Genomic DNA, 23,408 nt, shown 5'->3' on the forward strand with positions numbered 1-23,408 from the left:
GATGAGGCTCATGCTGCATGGTATGAGACTCATGCTGCATGGGATGAGGCTCAAGCTGCAAGGGATGAGGCTTATGCCGTATAGCATGAGGCTTTTGCCTCATGGTTTGAGGAGGATGCCGCATAGCATGAGGCTCCTCATAAGCATGAGGCTGCCTCATGGGTAGGGGAGGATTTTTTAAAGAAATCTGAACCTGACACTAATCTAGCTGTCCGAGGATTTACCTGGTGAGACATCAGTCTCTTTACCAGCGAGTTTTACCAGATTTCCCCGGGCCACCACGTGACACAATTGGTAGTAATTCATTCAAATTACCCCTAATGAGTCAATATGGATAAATATCAACACAACATCGTGTTCAAATAGAAATAAATTTCTACCTCATACTTGGGATCGAACGCTAGCCCCTTCTAATGAAAGGCCAGGTCGAAACCAACCATGCCACGAGAGCCCATTCAAGAGTTGAGGTTCTTGCCTCAAGAGTGGAGGTGGCTGCCGCAAGAGTTGAGGTTGCTGCCTCAAGGATGGTGGAGGTTGCCGCAACGCAAGAGGTTGCTGCATAGCGCTGGTATCTGGCAACTCCCAATGCAGCAGCTCACGCGTGGAGGAAGGTTGAGGAACCTCAACATCATACGTCTGGCAGGGTGGACTGCGCAGAGGTGGAGTTGAGGTTGCTGCCTCGAGGATGGTGGAGGTTGTCGCACCGCAAGAGGTAGCTGCCTCGAGGATGGAGGAGGTAGTCGCAACGCATGAGGCTCCTACCTCAAGGGTAGAGGAGGTTGCTGCAAAGCATAAGGCTCCTGCCTCAAGTGTTGAGGAGGTTGCCGCGTGGCAAGAGGCTCCTGCCTCAAGGAGAGTGGAGGTTGCTGCACAGAGCTGGTATCTGGCAACTCCCAATGCGGCAGCTCACGCATGGAGGTAGCTTGAGGAACCTCAACATCATACGTCTGGCAGGCTGGACTGCGTAGAGGTGGAGGAGCGCTCGCAGGAGGAGGTGTGTTAACCTTCTCTGCCTGAAACTCCTGCATCAACACCGCAAGCTGAGACTGCATTGTCAGCAGCATAGACCACTAGAGTTTAAGAAAGACAACAACAAACGGAGCTACTGTCCGTTGAAACTGAGGGTCTAAAACAGCTGGTGCGGCAACAGACGGAGTTACTGTCTGTTGCGATACCACCTTGCCTCTCTGGGAGGTGTGCAGTTGTCGTACTGCAGCAAGTCCGAACTGACCCAGTGCTAATGGCACCACCTAGGAGTTGGACTTGCGCGGAAGGGACCGACTTGCACTTAAAAGCTGCAAGATTTGGTCCATGGTTTCTGCGAGAAACCTCTTCCGCAGACGAGGAATAAATGGGCTCTCTCGTCTTTGTGTGGGTGGGGTGATCACGTCGGCTACGTGAGTTGGTTACACCCGAAACCACTGAGGGAAACGTCTGTTCGTCGATCAAGGCCTGCTGAACCCATAAGTCCTTCGACATTACTTCTCCCCTGGGCTTGGGAGCTTGTAAGAGGTCCCAGACTAGGCGAACAACTGGCACGAACAGACGAACCCTCGAACGCAACACTGTAACACTTATCACTTTATCACTTTTGATTTTCTGTTTGCACTTATTTCACTGAACTCGAAACTTTAAGTGGTTTGTACCTGAAACACGCAATTCTATCCTTCATTAAAAGTTAGTAATTGCGAAAACAGTATTACAATGTAACAGAAAAACATAATGAAAGATAAATAATTCAGTGGCTGGAAAAGAGATTAAACACTAGATCAAATAAACTACGTTTAAAATCTCTCACCGCATAAAGTCTGAGAACAAGAATAAAACTCTAGAAACGTTTACCTTCTTCCCCTAAAGAGACTAGGGAGAAGAGCAAAAACGATAACAACGTTACCCGCTTGAACGAAACGTTTATCCTCCTCTCTCTCCCTCCGTCTCTATCTCTCTCTCTCTCTCTCTCTTGACTTAGCACCTGAGAGAAGAGCCCAATTATATATATCGTTAAAACATATTATTGTTAAAGGAAAAAAACTGAAAGGTTTCCCAAATAAAAAGTTCCTTTATTAGAATAGAACCATTTAAGCTAAGAAAGAATGAACAAAACGCTAGAATCGGTTTACTCTTACTGCAACGTGACACCGTGATAGACTCTCTCTCTATCGTAACGATAGAGCGCAAGTTGAACGTTCTGAACGTCAACAACTGCAGAGACAAAACAAAACGTTAGTTCAACTTTGAAAACAGTACAAGACTATCAAAGAAATTCTTTCAAAAACATTAAAATGGCATAATATGTTAACAGGTAAAAACGAAATGACGGGCTCAAAGTTAATTAACTTCGGTTCCAAGAAAAGACCGCCTACTATTAGGAAAGGTCGAATATAAACAAATATAAAAATTAATTTTAATAAGTTTATAATAAAAGGAAGTTAATCAAAGAGGCCTATAAGGCGGAGAGATAAAAAAATAAATCTATAACTTTGTTAAGCAAAATTAAGAGAGTCTATACTCTCTTCGACACCAACACTTCCGTCTAAGGGAAGGGTCGGCCATTTAAAAGTGAAAGAGAGTTCATACTCTCTTCGTACCAAAATTAAACCAAAAATTAAATCAAATTAATTCCAAAAACTTGCTAAGCTAATGATATAGCTTCCTGAATAGCGAAGGCTAAACTCTAGAGCAAATACATCACCAAATCGTGAGCAATAACTCCAGAATCAACAGCGTATCCATGTAGGTCTAGCCGGAGGCACGACAGAGGAAAAAATTGAGGTGGTGTTGACAAGAAGTACTAGAGTACCTTACCACAGATGGCGCTGTGGTGTTCACCCCCACCTGTATAGCGATCGCTGGCGTATCCCGACCGTAGATTTCTGTCGGCAACAGAGTTGACAGCTACATGATTATCGGGTAAGATTAATATTGAAAAGTGTATATTTTTAGATGTACATGTTCCCTTCTACCTTTCGCTTGCAAGGAGTGGCTAAATGTAAGCTTTTTGTATAAACAAATCAGTTAATTCCAGGCACCTTTCCCATCCAAACCATGACTAGCATATTGGTTGCCCTGGAGTCACCAAAGATCCCCGACACTGCCAACTTTCCCGAATAAATCACTGTCTAACTGCCTCCTTTCGCAATACACAACACAGATGCCTGGTTCTTTAAAGCAGAAGCTATTTTCAGGTAGCCGAATGGTTAGCCGAGCCAGACACCTCCTTCACATATAAAACCCTGAAGGCCCCAATAAGATCATCTTTTAGTACTGTACGTCCTTAGCCCTAAGAGCCAGAAAACTTCTAGAAAACGTAGGAATAGCAATAGATCAATGGCCAGGGCATTTGTCACCCATTGAGATACTACTAGTACAGTTATTGGGTCCTTTGACTGGCCAGATAGTACTAAATTGGATCCATCTCTGGTTAAGGCTCCTTTTTCCTTTGCCTACATATACACCAAATAGTCTGGGCCATTCTTCACACATTCTCCTCTTTCCTCATACACCTGACAACCCTAAGGTAACTGGAATATTCTTCACCACTCTAGGGATTAACTACTGTACTATAATTGTTCTATGGCTATGTTACACTTGGTAAAGGTAGGAGAGACTTTTTAGCTATGGTAAGCAACTCTTCTAGGAGGACACTCCAAAATCAAACCCTTGTTCTCTAGTCTTGGGTAGTGCCATTGCCTCTGTACCATGGTCTTCCACAATCTTGGGTTAAAGTTCTCTTACTTGAGGGTACACTCAGGCAAGTTATTCTGTTTCCTATTTTCTTTCCTCGCAGGGCTATTATCTCTGTTGGAGCACTTGGGCTTATAGCATCCTGCTTTTCTAACTAAGGTTGTAGCTTATCTACAACTACTACTACTAATACAAACATCTTTCACAATTAGTAGCAATACCCGCCACTGATGCCTAATAAGAGACGACTCTGTGCGTTAAGTCATTCTGACAAAATTACACGTCGGAGCAAGCAAAGTTTGGACGGTGATTGTGCACAAGCTGAGACTCGTGCTTATGCCAGTGATCCCTTCCCCTGACAGGTTCCCCCAGGAGGATGGAGCTTTGGAAGAAACCACAGGGGTAACAGCTGGCTTTGGTCCAGAAGAAAGGGAGAAAAAATTAAAGCTTCTTCAGCATTAGCTTGAGTGTCCCTTTTGATACTGGAAAATACCTCTCAGACTATTACTTCTGAAATCCTGTCCACAGCACAAGAGGCCACCCTCCCCACTCCTCACAGGGGAATGACTGCAAACAATTATGAGCCCTGCAAAAACCACAAAGTACATGAGGGTTCACCTAGGTTGGCCAAGGCACCAGACACCTGCTGAGGAAATAATGCTAGAGTTATTAGGTCCTTTGACTAGCCAGACAGTACTATACTGAATCCCTCTCTTGCTACGGCTCATTTTTCCTTTGCCTACACATACACAAAACAGTATAGTCTAGGCTATTCTTTATTCTCCTCTTTCCTAATACACCTGACAACACTAAGATAATTGAAAAATTCTTCTCTCTAGGGGTTAACTACTGCACTGTAATTTTTCAGTGGTTACTTTCCCCTTCGCATGGGTAGAAGAGACTATCAATATGGTAAGCAGCTCTTCTAGAAGGACACTCCAAAATCAAACTATTGTTCTCTAGTCATGTGTAGTGCCATAGCCTCCACACCATGGTCTTCTACTATCTTGGGTTGAAGTTCTCTTGCTTGAGGGTACACTCAGGCACACTATTCTACCCGTTTCCTATCCTTTCCGTGTTGGAGCAATTGTGCGTATAGTATCCTACTTTTCCAACTAAAGTTGTAACTTAGCTAGTACAGTAATAATAACAAAGTAGCAACCATTTTTGCTGGGGCAGAGCCACAAATCTGGCTTAGGAGCGGACATCACAAATACTATAGAAAGAGTGATTAATCTAAGTAGCCAAGTCAAGGAATGTAGCTGTGTGCGTGTGTACCTACAGCAGCCGAAGTCAACGTGAAGGTTGCTCTACCACCAGGCAAGTACCTCCGTTTAACTTATTAAAAGTTTAAGAGTCATTTCAGCTTCATCGAAGTCATACTCATAGTAACAGTCGAAGGTTTTATTACGTATAGGTAGAATTTTGAGGAATTTTAGGAGTGGAAAATAAGCTCACCAAATCAAGTAATCAAGTTATTTTCATAACATGCATTACTGTACAAGAAGCATTTGGGCACACACTCAAGTAATCTCAAAGAAATGAGGATTAACTTCAAGGAGTAATAAGAACTTCTTACATACATGTCCTTACCAACCACACTTGTTCACAAAACCAATCTTACAAGCACAAGCAGACACAAGTGCAGCTTCCCCCCCTCCAAAGACTTACAATGCATATCATCAAATATGTTATTTTCATTAGTAAAATAAATTTTTGAATATACTTACCCGATAATCATGTAGCTGTCAACTCCGTTGCCCGACAGAATTCTACGGGAGGGATACGCCAGCTATCACTATACTAGAAGGGGGTGTACTCACAAGCGCCACCTGTGGCCAGGTACTACAGTACTTGTTGTTGACGCCACCTCACTTTTTCCTCGGTCCACTGGTTCTCTATGGGGAGGAAGGGTGGGTCAATTAAATCATGATTATCGGGTAAGTATATTCAAAAATTTATTTTACTAATGAAAATAACATTTTTCAATATTAAACTTACCCGATAATCATGTAGCTGATTCACACCCAGGGGGGTGGGTGAAAAACCAGTGTACAAGACTAAAGGATAGCTAAGTATCCCGTATTTCATATAATCAGTTATCCACAATAACAATGAAATAATAAGTACCTGGTAAGGAAGTCGACTTGAACCGTTACTCTGCCTTTAATAAGATCGTCTTCCTTACTGAGCGCAGCGTTCCTCTTGGAAGGCTGAATCAACTCAAAGGTGCTAAAGTATACAGGGCTGCAACCCATACTAAAGGACCTCATCACAACCTTTAACCTCGGCGCTTCTCAAGAAAGAATTGACCACCCGCCAAATCAACAAGGATGTGGAAGGCTTCTTAGCCGACCGTACAACCCATAAAAAGTATTCAAGAGAAAGGTTAAAAGGTTATGGGATTATGGGAATGTAGTGGCTGAGCCCTCGCCTACTACTGCATTCGTTGCTACGAATGGTCCCAGGGTGTAGCAGTACTCGTAAAGAGACTGGACATCTTTGAGATAGAATGATGCGAACACTGACTTGCTTCTCCAATAGGTTGCATCCATAACACTCTGCAGAGAATGGCTCTGTTTGAAGGCCACTGAAGTAGCCAGAGCTCCCACTTCATGTGTCCTTACCTTCAGCAAAGCAAGGTCTTCTTCCTTCAGATGAGAATGTGTTTCTCTAATCAGAAGCCTGAATAGTAAGAAACTGAGTTCTTAGAACTTGGAAAAGAAGGTTTCTTGATAGCACACTATAAGGCTTCTGATTGTCCTCGTAAAGGTTAAGACCTTTTTAGATAGTACCTAAGAGCTCTAACTGGGCAAAGTACTCTCTTCAGTTCATTCCCCACCAAGTTGGACAGGCTTGGGATCTCGAACGACTTAGGCCAAGGACGTGAAGGAAGCTCGTTTAGCAAAAACCGAGCTGCAAGGAACATGTAGCCGTTTCAGATGTGAAAACAATGATCCTGCTGAAGGCGTGGATCTCACTTACTCTTTTAGCTGTTGTCAAGCACACGAGGAAAAGAGTTTTTAATGTGAGGTCCTAAAAAGAGGCTGATTGGAGAGGTTCAAATCTTGATGACATAAGGAACCTTAGGACCACGTCTAGATTCCAGCCTGGAGTGGACAACCGACGTTCCTTTGAGGTCTCAAAAGACCTAGGGAGGTCCTGTAGATCTTTGTTGGTGGAAAGATCCAAGCCTCTGTGGCGGAAAACCGCTGCCAACATACTTCTGTAACCCTTGATCGTAGGAGCTGAAAGGGATCTTACTTTCCTTAGATATAACAGGAAGTCAGCAATCTGGGTTACAGTGGTACTGGTTGAGGAAACTGCATTGGTCTTGTACCAGCTACGGAAGACTTCCCCTTGAGACTGATAGATTCTGAGAGTGGATGTTCTCCTTGCTTTGGCAATCGCTCTGGCTGCCTCCTTCGAAAAGCCCCTAGCTCTTGAGAGTCTTTCGAAAGTCTGAAGGCAGTCAGACGAAGAGCGTGGAGGATTGGGTGTACCTTCTTTACGTGAGGTAGACTTAGAAGGTTCACTCCTAGAGGAAGAGTCCTGGGAATGTCGACCAGCCATTGCAGTACCTCTAAGAACCATTCTCTCGCGGGCCAGAGCGGAGCCAACCAACGTCAGCCGTGTCCCTTTGTGAGAGGAGAACTTCTGAAGTACCCTGTTGACAATCTTGAACGGCGGGAATGCATACAGGTCGAGATGGAACCAATCCAGCAGAAAAGCATCCACGTGAACTGCTGCTGGGTCTGGAATCGGAGAACAATACAACAGGAGTCTCTAGGTTATCGAGGTAGCGAACAGATCTATGGTTGGCTGACCCCACAGGGCCCAAAGTCTGCTGCAAACATTCTTGAGAAGGGTCCACTCTGTGGGGATGACCTGACCCTTCCGGCTGAGGTGATCTGCCATGACATTCATACCGCCCTGAATGAACCTCGTTACCAGTTAGCTTTCGATCTTTAGACCAGATGAGTAGGTCCCTTGCGATCTAGAACAACTTCCACGAAAGAGTCCCTCCCTGCTTGAAGATGTAAGCCAGGGCTGTGGTGTTGTCAGAGTCCACCTCCACCACTTTGTTAAGCTGGAGGGACTTGAAGTTTATCAAGGCCAGAATAACCGCCAACAACTCCTTGCAATTGATGTGAAGTGTCCTTTGCTCCTGATTCCATGTTCCCGAGCATTCTTGTCCGTCCAAAGTCGCACCCCAGCCCGTGTCTGATGCGTCCGAGAGGAGACGGCGGTCGTGTTTCTGAACAGCCAAAGGTAGACTTCCTTGAGAAGAAAGCTGTTCTTACACCACGCGAGAGAAGACCTCCTCTCTTCGGAAACAGGAACTGAGACCGTCTCTAGCGTCATGTCCTTTATCCAGTGAGCAGCTAGATGATACTGAAGGGGGGGGAGGTGGAGTCTCCCTAACACGATGAACAGGGCCAGCGATGAAAGTGTCCCTGTTAGACTCATCCACTACCTGACTGAGCATCGGTTCCTTCTCAGCATGCTCTGGATGCATTCTAGGGCTTGGAAGATCCTTGGGGCCGACGGAAAAGCCCAAAAAGCTCGACTCTGAAGATCCATACCCAAGGAGACAATGGTCTGGGATGGGACGAGCTGAGACTCCTCAAAATTGACCAGGAGGCCCAGTTCCTTGGTCAGATCCATAGTCCATTTGAAAATCTCCAGACAGCGACGACTTGTGGGAGCTCTTAAAAGCCAGTCGTCTGACGGAGCCGGACACAAGATCATGGTACTGCTGCACAGTCTGTGAACTGTCAACCATGGGCAAGCGAGGAAGTACAGTGACAACCCGAATCTGTCTAGACTGTCTGGGTCGTACAGACAACTCCTTATCGGGTTGCTGAGGTTGCCGCACTGCGTCACAACAAGTCACTTCTGCTGGTTGTTGAACGTCTTCCCCGTGACACATTGACTCCGTAAACAAAAAATCCTCTAACAAGGACTAAGCTTGGACTGCATGTCTTGCAACACAGCTCAAGGTCTATGGGAGCAGGTGTGGTAACAGACGGGATTAGCGACTGAAGTGGAACCATTACCTTCCCTGGAAGCATGTTATGCTTAAATAAAAGTCCATAGGAGGCTACGCAGCTAAAGGCTCCCTCCAAATGACAGAGTCCTCAAGGGAATATCAGAAGGAGGGAGAAAAGAACTTTCTCATCTACAGGGACCATATCCTAGAAAAGCTAAGTTCTCTCAGTGAGGGTTTCACTGGTGCAAAAGCAGCAGACTAGAAGGCAACGTTATGAAACTGCTTGACAGTCTAGTGAGTTGGCAACAACCAAAGAGTGTGACTGAGAAGCATGCGGTAAGGTATGCAGAGCATGTTGTATGCAGAGTATGCTGTATGCAGAGCATGCTGTATGTAGAGCATGTTGTATGCAGAGCATGCTGAATGCAGAGCATGCTGTATGCAGAGCATGTTGTATGCAGAGCATGCTGAATGCAGAGCATGCTGTATGCAGAGCATGTTGTATGCAGAGCATGCTGTATGCAGAGCATGCTGTATGTAGAGCATGTTGTATGCAGAGCATGCTGAATGCAGAGCATGCTGTATGCAGAGCATGTTGTATGCAGAGCATGCTGTAAGCAGAGCATGCTGTATGTAGAGCATGCTGTATGTAGAGCATGCTGTAAGGTAAGCAGAGCGTGTGCATGGCGTTTAACATTTCTCAGAAATTCCATGACCAGTGCTAGAGTGCTTTATGCATGCTTGCATGGGGTTTAATATCAACATAATATTTACCTTACATTCATAACTCATGATTCATATTTTTGCCATATTTTGCAATATTGTTAAAAATATATTGCAAGGAATACAAATATATTTTTATAAGTAATACAAATAACCTCCATTATCATAATGTTTGAAAATGGAGGTAAGGTATGCTGAACAGCAGAGTCAGAACGAGCTGGAACAACAATAGTTGTGGTTTCCTCTTCAAGACTCTGTTGAGGGAACACCTGAGGCTCAGTCTGCAAAGGCTGATCAAAGGAAGTAGCAGAAGGTAGGCACATGGGTGGAGGAGGCTGACTCCTGGCATGAGTGGCTGAACTCAAGGGTTGCGCTTGCTGAGTGGTTGGCGCAGTAGCAAGTTCCTGAGGAACGAGTTGAGGTTCCTGCGGTGTGAGCTGAGAGCGAAAAGGTAGTGGCTGCGCAGAACGCAGTAAAAGTCTCGCAAGTTGAGGCTCCTGAGGCGCAAGGCTAAGGTGTTGAGGTGCTTGCCTTGAGGAGGGTTGAGCTCGCTGCAGCGAGAGCTGAGGAGACTGACTCATGGATGGGAGAGGTTGTTGTACCTCAAGCGAGTGTTGCCTCACTGGTGGAACAGCAAGTGGAAGCGGAGGAAGAGAGGTATAAGCCTCCTGTTCCCATTGCTGAGGTTGCCTTAAGGAAGGCGGAGGGAGCTGCACACCACTGGGATCAGTAAACTCATAACGTGGCTCAACATCGTACGGCTGGCAGGCGGTACTGCGGTCAGGCGGAGCGAGCGCAGGCGGAGGGAGCGCAGGCGGAGCGAGCGCAGGCGGAGCGAGCGCAGGCGGAGGCGCAACCTTCTCAGCCCGACACTCACGCATCAAGACCGAAAGTTGTGACTGCATGGACTGCAGTAGAGTCAACTTGGGGTCGGCAGACACTAAGGTCTGCTGAGGTAAAGCCTTAACAGCAGAGATCTGTTGCGGCAGAACCTTACTCCTCTTAGGCGGAGTGCATTCAACTGATGACTGAGGAGAGTCAGAGCTAACCCAATGACTGCATCCGGGTTGTTGAACTCTAACTTCGTACGTCTGGCATAGGTCTGGACTTTACGTTTAAGAGGTCTTGAGACCTGAGACCAGCGTTTTCTCCCCTAAATTTCTTCTGCAGACGAGCAAAATAAGGGCTCAATCGTCTGCGGGTGGGAGTGACGGTCTCGGTAAGACACGCCCGCAACCACCGAGGATACTTCTGTGCGCCGATCAAGGCCTGCTGAACCCTTTTGCCCTTCGACATTGCTTCTCCCCTGGGCTTGGGAGCTTGCAAGAGGTCCCGGACTGGGAGGACGACTGGCGCGCACAGAAGTACCCTCACGCACAACACTGACACACTTTGCGCTAATCACTTATCACTTTGATTTTCTGTTTGCACTTATTTCACTGAACTCGAAACTTTAAGTGGTTTGTACCTGAAACACGCAATTCTATCCTTTCTCAAAAGTTAGTAATTGCGAAAACAGAATTACAATGTAACAGAAAAATCTAATGAAAGATAAATAATTCAGTGGCTGGAAAGAGACTAAACACTAGATCACTCTAGAAACGTTTACCTTCTTCCCCTAAAGAGACTAGGGAGAAGAGCAAAAACGATAACAACGTTACTCGCTTGAAAGAAACGTTTATCCTCCTCTTTCTCCCTCCGTCTCTATCTCTCTCTCTCTCTCTCTCTCTCTTGACTTAGAACCTGAGAGAAGAGCCCAATCATATATATCGTTAAAACATATTATTGTTAAAGGAAAAAACTGAAATATTTCCCAAAAAGAAAAGTTCCTTTATTAGGATTAAAACCATTAAGTTAAGAAAGAATGAACAAAACGCTAGACACGGTTACTCTTACTGCAACGTGAAACCGTGAAAATTCTTTCTCTATCGTAACGATAGAGCGCAAGTTGAACGTTCTGAACGTCAACAACTGCAGAGACAAAACAAAACGTTAGTTCAACTTTGAAAACAGTACGAGACTATCAAAGAAATTCTTTCAAAGACATTAAAATAGCATAATATGTTAACAGGTAAAACCGAAATGACGGGCTCAATGTTAATTAACTTCGGTACCAAGAAAAGACCGCCTACTATTAGGAAGGTCGAATATAAACAAATATAAAAATTAATTTTAATAAGTTTATAATAAAAGGAAGTTAATCGAAGAGGCCTATAAGAGGCGGAGAGATATAAAATAAATCTATAACTTTTGTTAAGCAAAATTAAGAAAGAGAGTCTATACTCTCTTAGACACCAACACTTCCGTCTAAGGGAAGGGTCGGCCATTTAAAGGTGAAAGAGAGTTCATACTCTCTTCGTCACCATAAATAATCAAATTAATTCCAAAAGCTAACTAAGCTAATATAGAAGTTTCCAGTATAGCGAATAGCTGCAAATTTTAGAGAAATACTTCACCAAACCGTGAACAATACTCCAAAATCATAAGCGTATCCAAGAACGTCTTGCCGGAAGCACGACAGAGGAAAAAGTGAGGTGGCGTCAACAACAAGTACTGTAGTACCTGGCCACAGGTGGCGCTTGTGAGTACACCCCCTTCTAGTATAGTGATAGCTGGCGTATCCCTCCCGTAGAATTCTGTCGGGCAACGGAGTTGACAGCTACATGATTATCGGGTAAGTTTAATATTGAAAAATGTTATTTTTATTAATAAAATAAATTTTTGAATATACTTACCCGATAATCATGTAGCTGTCAACTCCGTTGCCCGACAGAATTCTATGGAGGGATACGCCAGCTATCACAATACTAGAAGGGGGTGTACTTACCAGCGCCACCTGTGGCCAGGTACTCAATCATTTGTTGTTGACACCTCCTCAATTATTCCTCGGTCCACTGGTTCTCTCTGGGGAGGAAAGGGAGGGTCGATTAAATCATGATTATCGGGTAAGTATATTCAAAAATTTATTTTATTAATAAAAATAACATTTTTCAATATTAAACTTACCCGATAATCATGTAGCTGATTCACACCCAGGGAGGTGGGTGAAAACCAGTGTACATGATTAAAGGATAGCTAAGTATCCCATATTTCATATAACAGTTATCTCAAATAACAATGAAATAATAAGTACCTGGTAAGGAAGTCGAATAGAACCGTTACTCTGCCTTTTATTTAAAGTTCGTCTTCCTTACTGAGCGCAGCGTTCCTCTTGGAGGCTGAATCAACCCAAAGGTGCCAAAGTACAAGGGGTTGCAACCCCTACTAAAGGACCTCTACCAAACCTTTAACCCAGGCGCTTCTCAAGAATGAATAGACCACCCGCCAAATCCAAGGATGCGGAAGGCTTCTTAGCCTACCGTAACAACCATAAAAACAACAATAAAAGTATTCAAGAGAAAGGTTAAAAAAGGTTATGGGATTAAGGGAATGTAGTGGCTGAGCCCTCACCTACTACTGCACTCGCTGCTACGAATGGTCCCAGGGTGTAGCAGTTCTCGTAAAGAGACTGGACATCTTTCAGATAAAATGATGCAAACACTGACTTGCTCCTCCAATAGGTTGCATCCATTATGCTCTGCAGAGAACGGTTTTTATTAAAGGCCAACGAAGTAGCTACAGCTCTTACTTCGTGGGTCCTTACCTTCAGCAATGCAAGGTCTTCCTCCTTTAAGTGAGAATGTGCTTCTCTGATCAGAAGCCTTATATAGTACGAAAGCCCATTCTTGGACATGGGTCTCGAGGGTTTCTTGATGGCACACCATAAGGCTTCTGACTGTCCTCGAATAGGTTTAGACCTCTTCAGATAATATTTGAGAGCTCTGACAGGGCAAAGAACTCTCTCTAGTTCGTTACCTACCATGTTGAAGAGGCTAGGTATTTCGAACGATCTAGGCCAAGGACGTGAAGGAAGCTCGTTCTTTGCTAGGAATCCAAGCTGAAAAGAACATGTTGCAGATTCGGTTGTGAAACCAATGTTCTTGCTGAAGGCATGAACCTCACTGACTCTCTTAGCTGTTGCAAGGCAAACGAGAAAAGCAGTCTTGAGGGTAAGATCCTTGAAGGAAGCTGACTGGAGAGGTTCGAACCTAGATGTCATAAGGAACCTTAAGACTACGTCTAGATTCCAGCCTGGAGTGGAAAGACGACGTTCTTTAGACGTCTCAAAAGACTTGAGAATGTCTTGAAGGTCCTTGTTGGAAGACAGGTCCAAACCCCTGTGGCGGAGAACTGAGGCCAACATGCTCCTATATCCTTTAATCGTAGGTGTTGAAAGGGATCTCTCATTCCTAAGATGAAGAAGGAAGTCAGCTATTTGGATCACAGAGGTATTGGTAGAGGATATTGAATTGGCTCTACACCAGCTTCGGAAGACCTCCCACTTAGACTGGTAGACTCTACGAGTGGAAATTCTTCTAGCTCTGGCAATCGCACTGGCTGCCTCCTTCGAAAAGCCTCTAGCTCTAGCGAATCTTTCGACAGTCTGAAGGCAGTCAGTCGAAGAGCGTGGAGGTTTGGGTGCAACCTGTCTACGTGTGGTTGACATAGAAGGTCCACTCTTAGAGGTAGAGTCCTGGGGAAGTCGACTAGCCATTGAAGTACCTCTGTGTACCATTCTCTTGCAGGCCAAAGGGGAGCAACCAGCGTCAGCCGTGTCCCTTCGTGCGAGACGAATTTCTGCAGAACTTTGTTTATTATCTTGAACGGAGGGAATGCGTACAGGTCGAGATGGGACCAGTTCAGAAGAAAAGCATCCACATGAACCGCTGCAGGGTCTGGAACAGGGGAACAATAAAGCAGAAGTCTCTTGGTTATGGAGGTGGCAAACAGATCTATGGTAGGTTGACCCCACAAGGTCCAAAGTCTGTTGCACACACTCTTGTGGAGGGTCCATTCCGTGGGAATGACCTGATTCCTTCTGCTGAGGCGATCCGCTGAAACATTCATATCGCCCTGGATGAACCTCGTGACCAGAGTGAGGTTTAGACCTCTTGACCAAATGAGGAGGTCCCTTGCGATCTCGTAAAGGCTCCTCGAATGGGTCCCTCCTTGCTTGGAGATGTAAGCCAAGGCTGTGGTGTTGTCTGAATTCACCTCCACCACTTTGCCTAGCAGGAGGGACTTGAAGTTCAACAGGGCTAGATGAACTGCTAACAGTTCCTTGCAGTTGATGTGGAGTAATCCTTGTTCCTTGTTCCATACTCCTGAGCATTCCCGTCCGTCCAAGGTCGCACCCCAGCCCGAGTCCGATGCATCTGAGAAGAGATGAAGATGGGGGGTCTGGATGGCCAATGATAGACCCTCCTTGAGAAGGAGATTGTGCTTCCACCACAGGAGAGTGTTCTTCATCTCTTGGTTGATAGGGATAGAGACTGCTTCTAGAGTCGAGCCCTTGTCCCAATGAGCCGCAAGATGGAATTGAAGAGGGCGGAGGTGGAGTCTCCCTAGCTCGACAAACAGGGCCAGTGATGAGAGGGTCCCTGTGAGACTCATCCACTGTCTCACTGAGCAATTGCTCCTCTTCAGCATGCTCATGATGCACTCTAGGGCTTGGTTTATCCTGGGGGCCGATGGAAAAGCCCGAAAATCCCGACTCTGAATCTCCATTCCCAGGTACACAATGGATTGGGAGGGAATGAGTTGAGATTTCTCTATATTGACTAATAGACCTAGGTCTCTGATTAGATCTAAAGTCCAATTGAGGTTCTCCAGACAACGACGACTCGTGGAGGCTCTCAACAGCCAGTCGTCTAGGTAGAGGGAGGCTCTGATGTTCGATAAGTGTAGGAATTTCGCTACATTCCTCATCAGATGAGTAAAGACCATAGGAGCTGTGCTTAGGCCAAAACACAGGGCTTGGAACTGATAGACAACCTTTCCGAAAACGAATCTCAGGAAAGGTTGGGAGTCTGGATGAATGGGAACGTGAAAGTATGCATCTTTCAAGTCCAACGAGACCATCCAGTCCTCCTGTCTGACCTCTGCTAAGACCGACTTGGTCGTCTCCATCGTGAACGTCTGCTTGGTGACATACTCGTTGAGAGAGCTGACGTCCAGCACCGGTCTCCAACCTCCTGTCTTCTTGGCCACAAGAAAGAGACGGTTGTAGAAGCCCGGGGATTGATGGTCCCGGACTATAACCACTGCCTTCTTCTGCACAAGTAGCGACACCTCCTGTTGCAATGCTAGCCTCTTGTCCTCTTCTTTGTAGTTGGGAGAGAGGTTGATGGGCGATGTGGTCAGAGGTGGTTTGAGGCAGAATGGAATCCTGTAACCGTACCTCAGCCAACTGACAGACTGTGCGTCTGCACCTCTCTTCTCCCAGGCTCGCCAGAAGATCTTGAGTCTGGCTCCTACTGTTGTCTGGAGAATCTGAGAGTCAGTTCTTTCCCTTAGATGTCCTGGATCCTCTCCTAGACTTGCTCCTGTGAGAGTCTGGACGGGAGCTTCCTCGGCTGGGGGCTCTACCACGAAAGGGCGGTATGAACCTCGTAGCCGGGGTATCAGCCACTGGGGAGCGATAAGTCTTGGGGACTGAGGTGGCAACCTTAGACTTACGAGCCGATGAGGCTACAAGATCGTGCGTGTCCTTCTGTATCAGGGCAGCCGACAAGTCCTTAACTAGCTCCTCGGGAAAGAGGAACTTTGAGAGTGGAGCAAAAAGGAGTTGTGACCGTTGGCACGGTGTAATGCTGGCGGAAAGGAAGGTACACAGTTGTTCCCTTTTCTTCAACACCCCTGATACAAATAACGACGCTAGCTCACCCGATCCATCTCTGATGGCCTTATCCATGCAGGACATGATTAGCATGGCAGAATCTTTGTCCGCAGGAGAGGTTTTCTTGCTGAGGGCTCCCAGGCACCAGTCGAGAAAGTTGAACATTTCAAATGCTCTGAACAACCCTTTCAGAAGATGATCCAGGTCTGAGAAGGTCCAACAAACCTTCGAGCGTCTCATAGCAGTTCTCCGAGGCGAGTCCACCAGACTTGAGAAGTCAGCCTGGGCAGAGGCAGGTACTCCCAAGCCTGGTGCTTCCCCTGTGGCATACCAAACGCAACCTTTCGAAGCGAGCTTCGTTGGAGGGAACATGAAGGAAGTCTTGCCAAGGTGTTGTTTAGACTGCAGCCACTCCCCTAAGATCCTTAAAGCCCTCTTGGAGGATCTAGCTAGGACAAGCTTAGTATAGTTGGACTTAGCTTGTTGTACGCCCAGCGAAAACTCAGATGGAGGAGAGCGGGGAATAGCAGAGACGAAATGGTCTGGGTAAATCTCCCTGAGTAGAGCCAAGACCTTACGAAAATCAATCGACAATGGAGAAAGCTTAGACTCTTCCACGTCTGATGAGGGATCAAGGTGTGCCTCCTCATCATCCGACACCTCATCAGCAGAGGGTAGCGAAGCGATCGGACCAGAATGCTGAACCGCAGAGTCAGAACGGGTAGGAACAATAACAGAGGTTTCCTCTTCCTGTAACTGTTGAGGGAAAACCTGAGGCTCAGACTGCAAAGGCTGAACAACAGACGAAGCAGAAGGCAGGCGCATGGGTGAAGGAGGTTGACTCCTAGCAAGAGTTGAACCCAAGGATTGCACAAGCTGAGCGGAGGACGGAGGCGGAGTAGTCCGTTCCTGTTCCTGTGAGATGAGTGGAGCATGAAGAGGTTGAGGCTGCGCAGAACAAGGTAAAGTTCTCGCAAGCTGAGGCTCCTGAGGCGCAAGTCCAGGGTGTAGAGGAGCTTGCCTTGAGGAGGGTTGAGCTCGCTGCAGCGATGGTTGAGCAGACAGACTCACGGAGGGGAGAGGTTGTTGTACCCCAACCGAGAGTTGCACCACTGGTGGAGCAGCAAGGGGAGGCGGAGGAAGAGTGGAATAACTCTCCTGATCCCAAAGCAAGGGTTGCCTTAAAGAAGGCTGAGGCTGAACACCACTGGGAACAGCGAACTCCGAAAGTGGCTCAACATCGTACGCCTGGCAGATGGTGCTGCGACCAGGCGGAGCAAGTGCAGGCTGGGCGAGCACAGGCGGAGCGAGAACAGGCGGAGGGAGTGTAGGCGGAGGAGGAGGTGCAACACTCTCAGCCCGACACTCACGCATCAAGTCCGAAAGCTGAGCTTGCATGGACTGAAGCAGGGTCCACTTGGGGTCGGCAGAAACGATAACAGACTGAGGTAAAGTCACAGTCGGGCTCTGTTTAGGCAGAACCTTACTCCTCTTGGGCGGAGTACAGTCGACAGATGACTGAGGCGAGTCAGAGCTGAGCCAATGACTGCAACCTGGCTGAGCACTCGCGGACTGAACTCTACGTTTAAGCGGTCTCGAGACCTGAGACCAACGTTTCTTCCCTGCTAGTTGATCAGCGGACGAGAATAAGACGGGCTCAATCGTCTGCAGGTGGGAGTGACGGTCTAAGGAAGACACGCCCGTAACCACCGAGGATAGTTCTGTGCGCCTAACAAGGCCTGTCGAACCCTTAAGCCCTTCGACATTGCTTCTCCCCTGGGCATGGGAGCTTGCAAGAGGTCCCGGACTGGGAGGACGACTGGCTCGCACAGAAAAATCCTCACGCACCACACTGGCACCACTAGCACTTGGCACTGCACCGACACTAGCACTCGTCACAGCACTGGCACTATTTCCACCCACTGCACTCTTGACCTTCAGTTCTTTAACCTCGGCCATCAGAGACTTATGGTCACTTACCACTGATTCTACTTTATCTCCTAAAGCCTGAATAGCACGCAAAACAATTGACATATCAGGCGGAGGGCACACAGTAGGTTCGGGGGTAGCCACTACAGGGGTAGGAAAAGGTAGGGGATCATGAGGTGAGGAAAACATAGAAGAGTGAGAAGAACTTCTCCTAACTCTACCTCTCTCTAACTTAGATGAATATTTTAAAAGACGGACAAATTCCAATTCCGAAAGTCCGGCGCACTCCTCACCTCGATTTTCTAATAGACAGGGCCTGTCCCTACAGTCAGAACAAGCGGTGTGAGGATCTACCGAGGCCTTCGGAATACGCCTATTGCAAGACCTACATCGTCTATGGGAGGGGGCTTGCGAAACGTCAGACATCTTGTTTCAAAGAGTTAGCCAAAGGGTGATCCAAAAACAAGCAAAATTCATTAACCGTTAATCAGTATTATATAAAAGCTATCTAGCTAATATAAAAAGGATTCCAGTAAAGCGACAGCCGTTAATCTGAGAGAATACTTCACCAAATATCCGTGAATAAACTCGAAGACCATAAGCGTATCCCAGAACGTCTAGCCGGAAGCACGACAGAGGAATAATTGAGGAGGTGTCAACAACAAATGATTGAGTACCTGGCCACAGGTGGCGCTGGTAAGTACACCCCCTTCTAGTATTGTGATAGCTGGCGTATCCCTCCATAGAATTCTGTCGGGCAACGGAGTTGACAGCTACATGATTATCGGGTAAGTTTAATATTGAAAAAAGGTTGTTTCAAAGACCGCACATGGCTGTTATTGAGAATACCTTATAACAAAATGAATCTCTGAATACTTCAAAAAAAGAAGAGGGTATGTATTATCTTGGCTCTGAGAATACGATGACTACTAGGAGCGTCATCCGATCTTCTGGCTATACAGAAAATTTATTAAGCTTTCTAAAGAAACTTTGTTTCTTTCTATCTTAATTCCATACAGCAAAATTGTTCGTCATGATCATCAGAAGGTTAAGATCACATGTGGATTAGGCTTCCTTATAATCTTCGTTAAAAATAATATTACAAAGAGTATCAATAGTGTAAATAATAACTTCAAAAGTAACAATAAATACCTCACTCTCTATTTCGCACGAATCATACGTAGAACTGTTACAATCTGTCTTCTTCAGCCGCTTTCTTCTTGGTTCTGACATCCTGCATCCTGCGGATGAAAAAATATAAAAGTCCAGTTTAAGTAACAAACAAATTAAAGATTGTCATTTTATAATGAAAAAAAAAATCTAGAATTAAGAGCTTGTGACTAAAGTACCTAATTATACAGCATAATATCCGACTAAAAAATTTGTGGTTTTCATAAACTTTCAAAAGTTTCGGTAGTTCAATTGTTGGCAATCATGTTGACGTACTCTGACCAATTGACTGGCAGAAGGTTATCTAGTGTCAACAGAATCAGTCACTGGCAATGAAGGAAAAATCTAATTTAAAGGTTTGTATAGTTACAAAAAATTTAATTTTTACAAATTTAATATTAATAATACTCACCTGGATAATTCATCTAACCCTAGACCTCCTGGAACACTCCAAACTTTAACCACACTGACAACACTCCTACCTCCTATTCTGTCCCCCAGTTGGCTACAGTGCCGGCTGAACCGGGTGGCCACCACTACTTGAATTCAGCTGTGCCTAACAGATTGTGGGGAAGGATGGGTGGGACCAGATAAATTATCCAGGTACAGTATTATTAATATTAATTCTAGAGGGAATCTGGAAATTTCCCTTGTTATTAAAAGAATAGGAGGAACTAAATTTAGCTAGAGACATCCAAAAGCAAGAAACTGAACCTGCTGCAGAGTTAATTATTCTAACTGAAAATAAACTAATCCTGCTAATGTTCTGCAAATTCCAACTAAACCTTAATAACTTGTACCTGTGTGGCCAATGACCTGGGGCAATAAGGGGAAGGGAGTGAGTTCATGGTCAGTCCATTTGGTTTCATATCAGGAGAATATTGGGGGGGAGGGAGGGAGCACACATACCAATCACACCAGCAAAAAGCACCAGTGCTACTAAATGCCACCTGTTCCCGCATGTGTGCTCAACACCGTGAGATGAGGGGCAGAAAGCAGCTGATGACCCCAACACCAGGAGTGAACACCCAGAAAGTAAGCCCGCTCTTGCATGAGATGCACACTGTGGGAGGGGTACAAAAGCGCATCAAAATGGCACCAGTAAAGGAACCAGTGTTACCACATGCCCACCTCTTCCGTATGCATGTCCGACGCTGAGACCTTGTTATCAAGCTTCAACAGCCATATACAGTATGCCAAGAGACACTCACATATCAAAGGAACAAAGAGTGCTTTTCTCTAAACCGTGAGCTGTAACCTGACAGGCTTCACAGAGCCAATGCAGATTAGTGGACAGGTCACTGTTAGTGTTATCAAAAACACGAGTTTCTTGGCTATTCTTTAAGCAGATACCAACTTTGCTCAGAGTTGCGCACGCTGTAAGGATATCAATGGGATACCATATCTTCTGGCTTAAAAATCCTCTATTTAACCTGACTTAGATTGCTGCCCTTACATACAAATGGAGGCTAGGGTCACAGTGACACCCCTTTGCTCACATTACTGAATTTTAATTCACCATATACTGTATCCTATCCTATGCACACCATTTGGCTGCGGGAAATGTTCATAGTAAAAAAAAAAAATTACAGGAATATGCTTAACCTAACTTAGTGTTTGTGTCCTTTCATTGCCTACCAGCAATGGCCAACTTTATTATCATATGCCGATGAAGTCTCAATGTTCTGTGGCCAAAATTTTCTCTCCAACACAGGAGAGTGAGATGATCTTGTTATTAATTAATAAGAATTCTGTGCATACATTTTGGCTGAAATTGCTTCGTATGAGGCTTAAATAATTTACATATACTATGCATCCAGTCCTGGGTTACTTCATTAGTGAAACACGCAAGCCACAAATTGAAAAATACTGTAGTCACAGAAACAACACCATATGCTTCCATCAAAGCCGTTTAGTGGAAAGATTGTGTTTTACCTTTGAACAACAACCTTTGATTGATTGTTTTGTGAATGCCCAAAAGAATTAGCGGAGTCGACCTGAAGTTCTATTAATTTATTTAAAATTACGAGCAATAGAACTCATCAAATCACAACAGCTATTGGACAAGTATTACTAGAATGATAGGATCGAATTGTAAATGGTAGTAGAAAAAGCTCTGCTGGACTTAAACTTCCCCACCTGATTTAACCTACAAGCAGAGTCGTTACCTAATGAGGAAGCTCCACAACCCCTGTTACTATGCTATACTCTGGTTCAGGTTCAGGTGTTGGGCGGAGGGATTTTTCTTTCCATCGGCACCTCCATAGTTTTCTTCTTTATTAAAGTTCTTTTATTTCCTCTCTTTTTTTTCGCATTGGATATATTTTCTTTTTTCTATTCCTTCTTCCTTAAACAGAAAGTTTCCTTTTATCTTTTTCTTTTCCTCTTCTTATGGCTGCTGTCATTCTTTTATTTTATCTCATCGCTGAGGCCTGGACAGTAAAGAACGAAATGGGCAAGGTCTGTCTCTGCCCCACAAAGCTTACATTCTACGCTTCCTCCCAATTCATGTCTTTTCCTGTCACTTAGTCTTAGGCAATTGGCCCTAAAAAAAATCCATGGTAACTGAATCAGGTTTATTGTCATAGAAAATTTTTTCTCCTATTTGACCTTCGCAATAATATTGAAAATAGGTGATTTACAGGGCATAGTCGTCATCTTCACACGTACCAAACCTTATATTCACCTGCTAACCTAAGAGCCTTCCTCGTGTGAGCATAGAATACGGACACCAACTAACCTAAACTTCTCCCCCTAACCTAACCTACAAGCCGTGTCCTTAGCTACTTACCTAACGGGAGGCTAACATTCCCCCGCGACCCCCCTTACACTACTGGGGGTGTATGTATTATAACAGCCAACTGTATGTATTAGCATTATGTCTAACTTAGAATTGGGCAGTGTAAGGGGGGTCGCAGAGGTGTTAGCCCCCATTAGGTAAGTAAGTAAGACACGGCTTATAGGTTAGATTAGGGGGGGGGGAAGTTGAGGTTAGTTGATGTCCATTTTTAATGAACGCGTGAGGAAATGGCCGCTGATATACAAAGGCTCTGAAAATGGACATTAAATAACCTAAATTTCACCCCCACTAACCTACTCTACAAACCGTGTCCTTACCTACTTAAAGGGGGGGGTTAACGTTGCAATCATCAAATACAGTAGTATCTATGCAAGGGCTATTATATACCGCCTAACCTAAACTGAATCCGTAACTCCGTATGTCTGTCTACAACAGATTGATAGCAACAAGCTGCTAGTAACTATTAATAAGTTCCCAGCCATCAAAAAGGAAAAAGGTGAACCCAATCCAGATCAGGACGGACACAAACTCTATTCAAACTTTCAATTTGACAAGTCCCGCTATCATACATACACCCCCTAACCGAACCTATGGCGTAGTGCCTTTCTTTATCAACGGGGAGAGGGCATCCAATTTGACCTTCACTAGATATCGGACCCTGTGATGCAATCATCAAACACTGTAGTTTCTATGCATGGGCTATTATATACTAGACTAAACCAACTCCGTAAGTCCGGAAGTCTGAGTCTATAACAGATTTCTAGTGACTCTTAATAATTCCCGGCCATCAAAAAGGAAAAAAAAGTTCACCGTATCAAGATCAGGACACAAAACTCAAATCAAACTTTCAATTTGACAATTCCCCCCATTATTAAATACTAAACATGACACACAACATACACACAAACTCTGTCCACATAAACCAAATAAAGAAATAACTTACACAAAGACTGGGTTACGTATATACAAAGTTTATGTCTCTTTCAAAGTTTTGTGACCGAATCAAAACATTATACGTTTGTTGTTTATATTATTTCCTTCAAAGCGAAGCTACACTGGAGTCTCCTTTTCAAAATAAACATGACTGGAAGTACCTATGGGAAGATTTTGCCGCCAATTTTGATAGGAGGTGTAGTTTTGGGGGGACACAGTAAGCTTATGTGGCTTAAGCATTATGTGACAAACCCAGCTTAAGTAGTTATAAGAGATAAAGCAAGCGTTCGTAATTTTAAGAGACAGAGGAAGCTTGAATAATTGTAAGAGATATGACTGGAAGTATCTCTGGGGAGATATTTGCGCCAATTTTGATGAGAGGTCTAGTTTTGGGGGGACACAGTAAGCTTATGTGGCTTAAGCATTATGCGACAAAGCCAGCTTAAGTGGCTTAAGCA

The 23,408-nt window shown here is 45.0% G+C and overlaps 1 protein-coding gene across 2 annotated transcripts in view; it reads right to left on the reverse strand.

Annotated features, from left to right (window-relative positions):
* The window catches only part of SMC6 (Structural maintenance of chromosomes 6), a 106,395-nt gene extending 83,291 nt beyond the window's left edge, over positions 1-23,104 (reverse strand). For both annotated transcript variants that reach the window (XM_068353767.1, XM_068353765.1), the window contains exons 1-2: positions 22,961-23,104; positions 19,200-19,288 (exon numbers count right to left, since the gene is read on the reverse strand). In XM_068353767.1, coding sequence (XP_068209868.1) covers positions 19,200-19,280 — 81 coding nt within the window. In that variant the 5' untranslated portion in view covers positions 19,281-19,288; positions 22,961-23,104. The remainder of the gene's footprint in view (positions 1-19,199; positions 19,289-22,960) is intronic.
* Between the last annotated feature and the right edge of the window lie 304 nt (positions 23,105-23,408).

Source organism: Palaemon carinicauda, chromosome 30, assembly GCF_036898095.1.
Source record: "Palaemon carinicauda isolate YSFRI2023 chromosome 30, ASM3689809v2, whole genome shotgun sequence".
NCBI classification, from domain to species: Eukaryota; Metazoa; Arthropoda; class Malacostraca; order Decapoda; family Palaemonidae; genus Palaemon; species Palaemon carinicauda.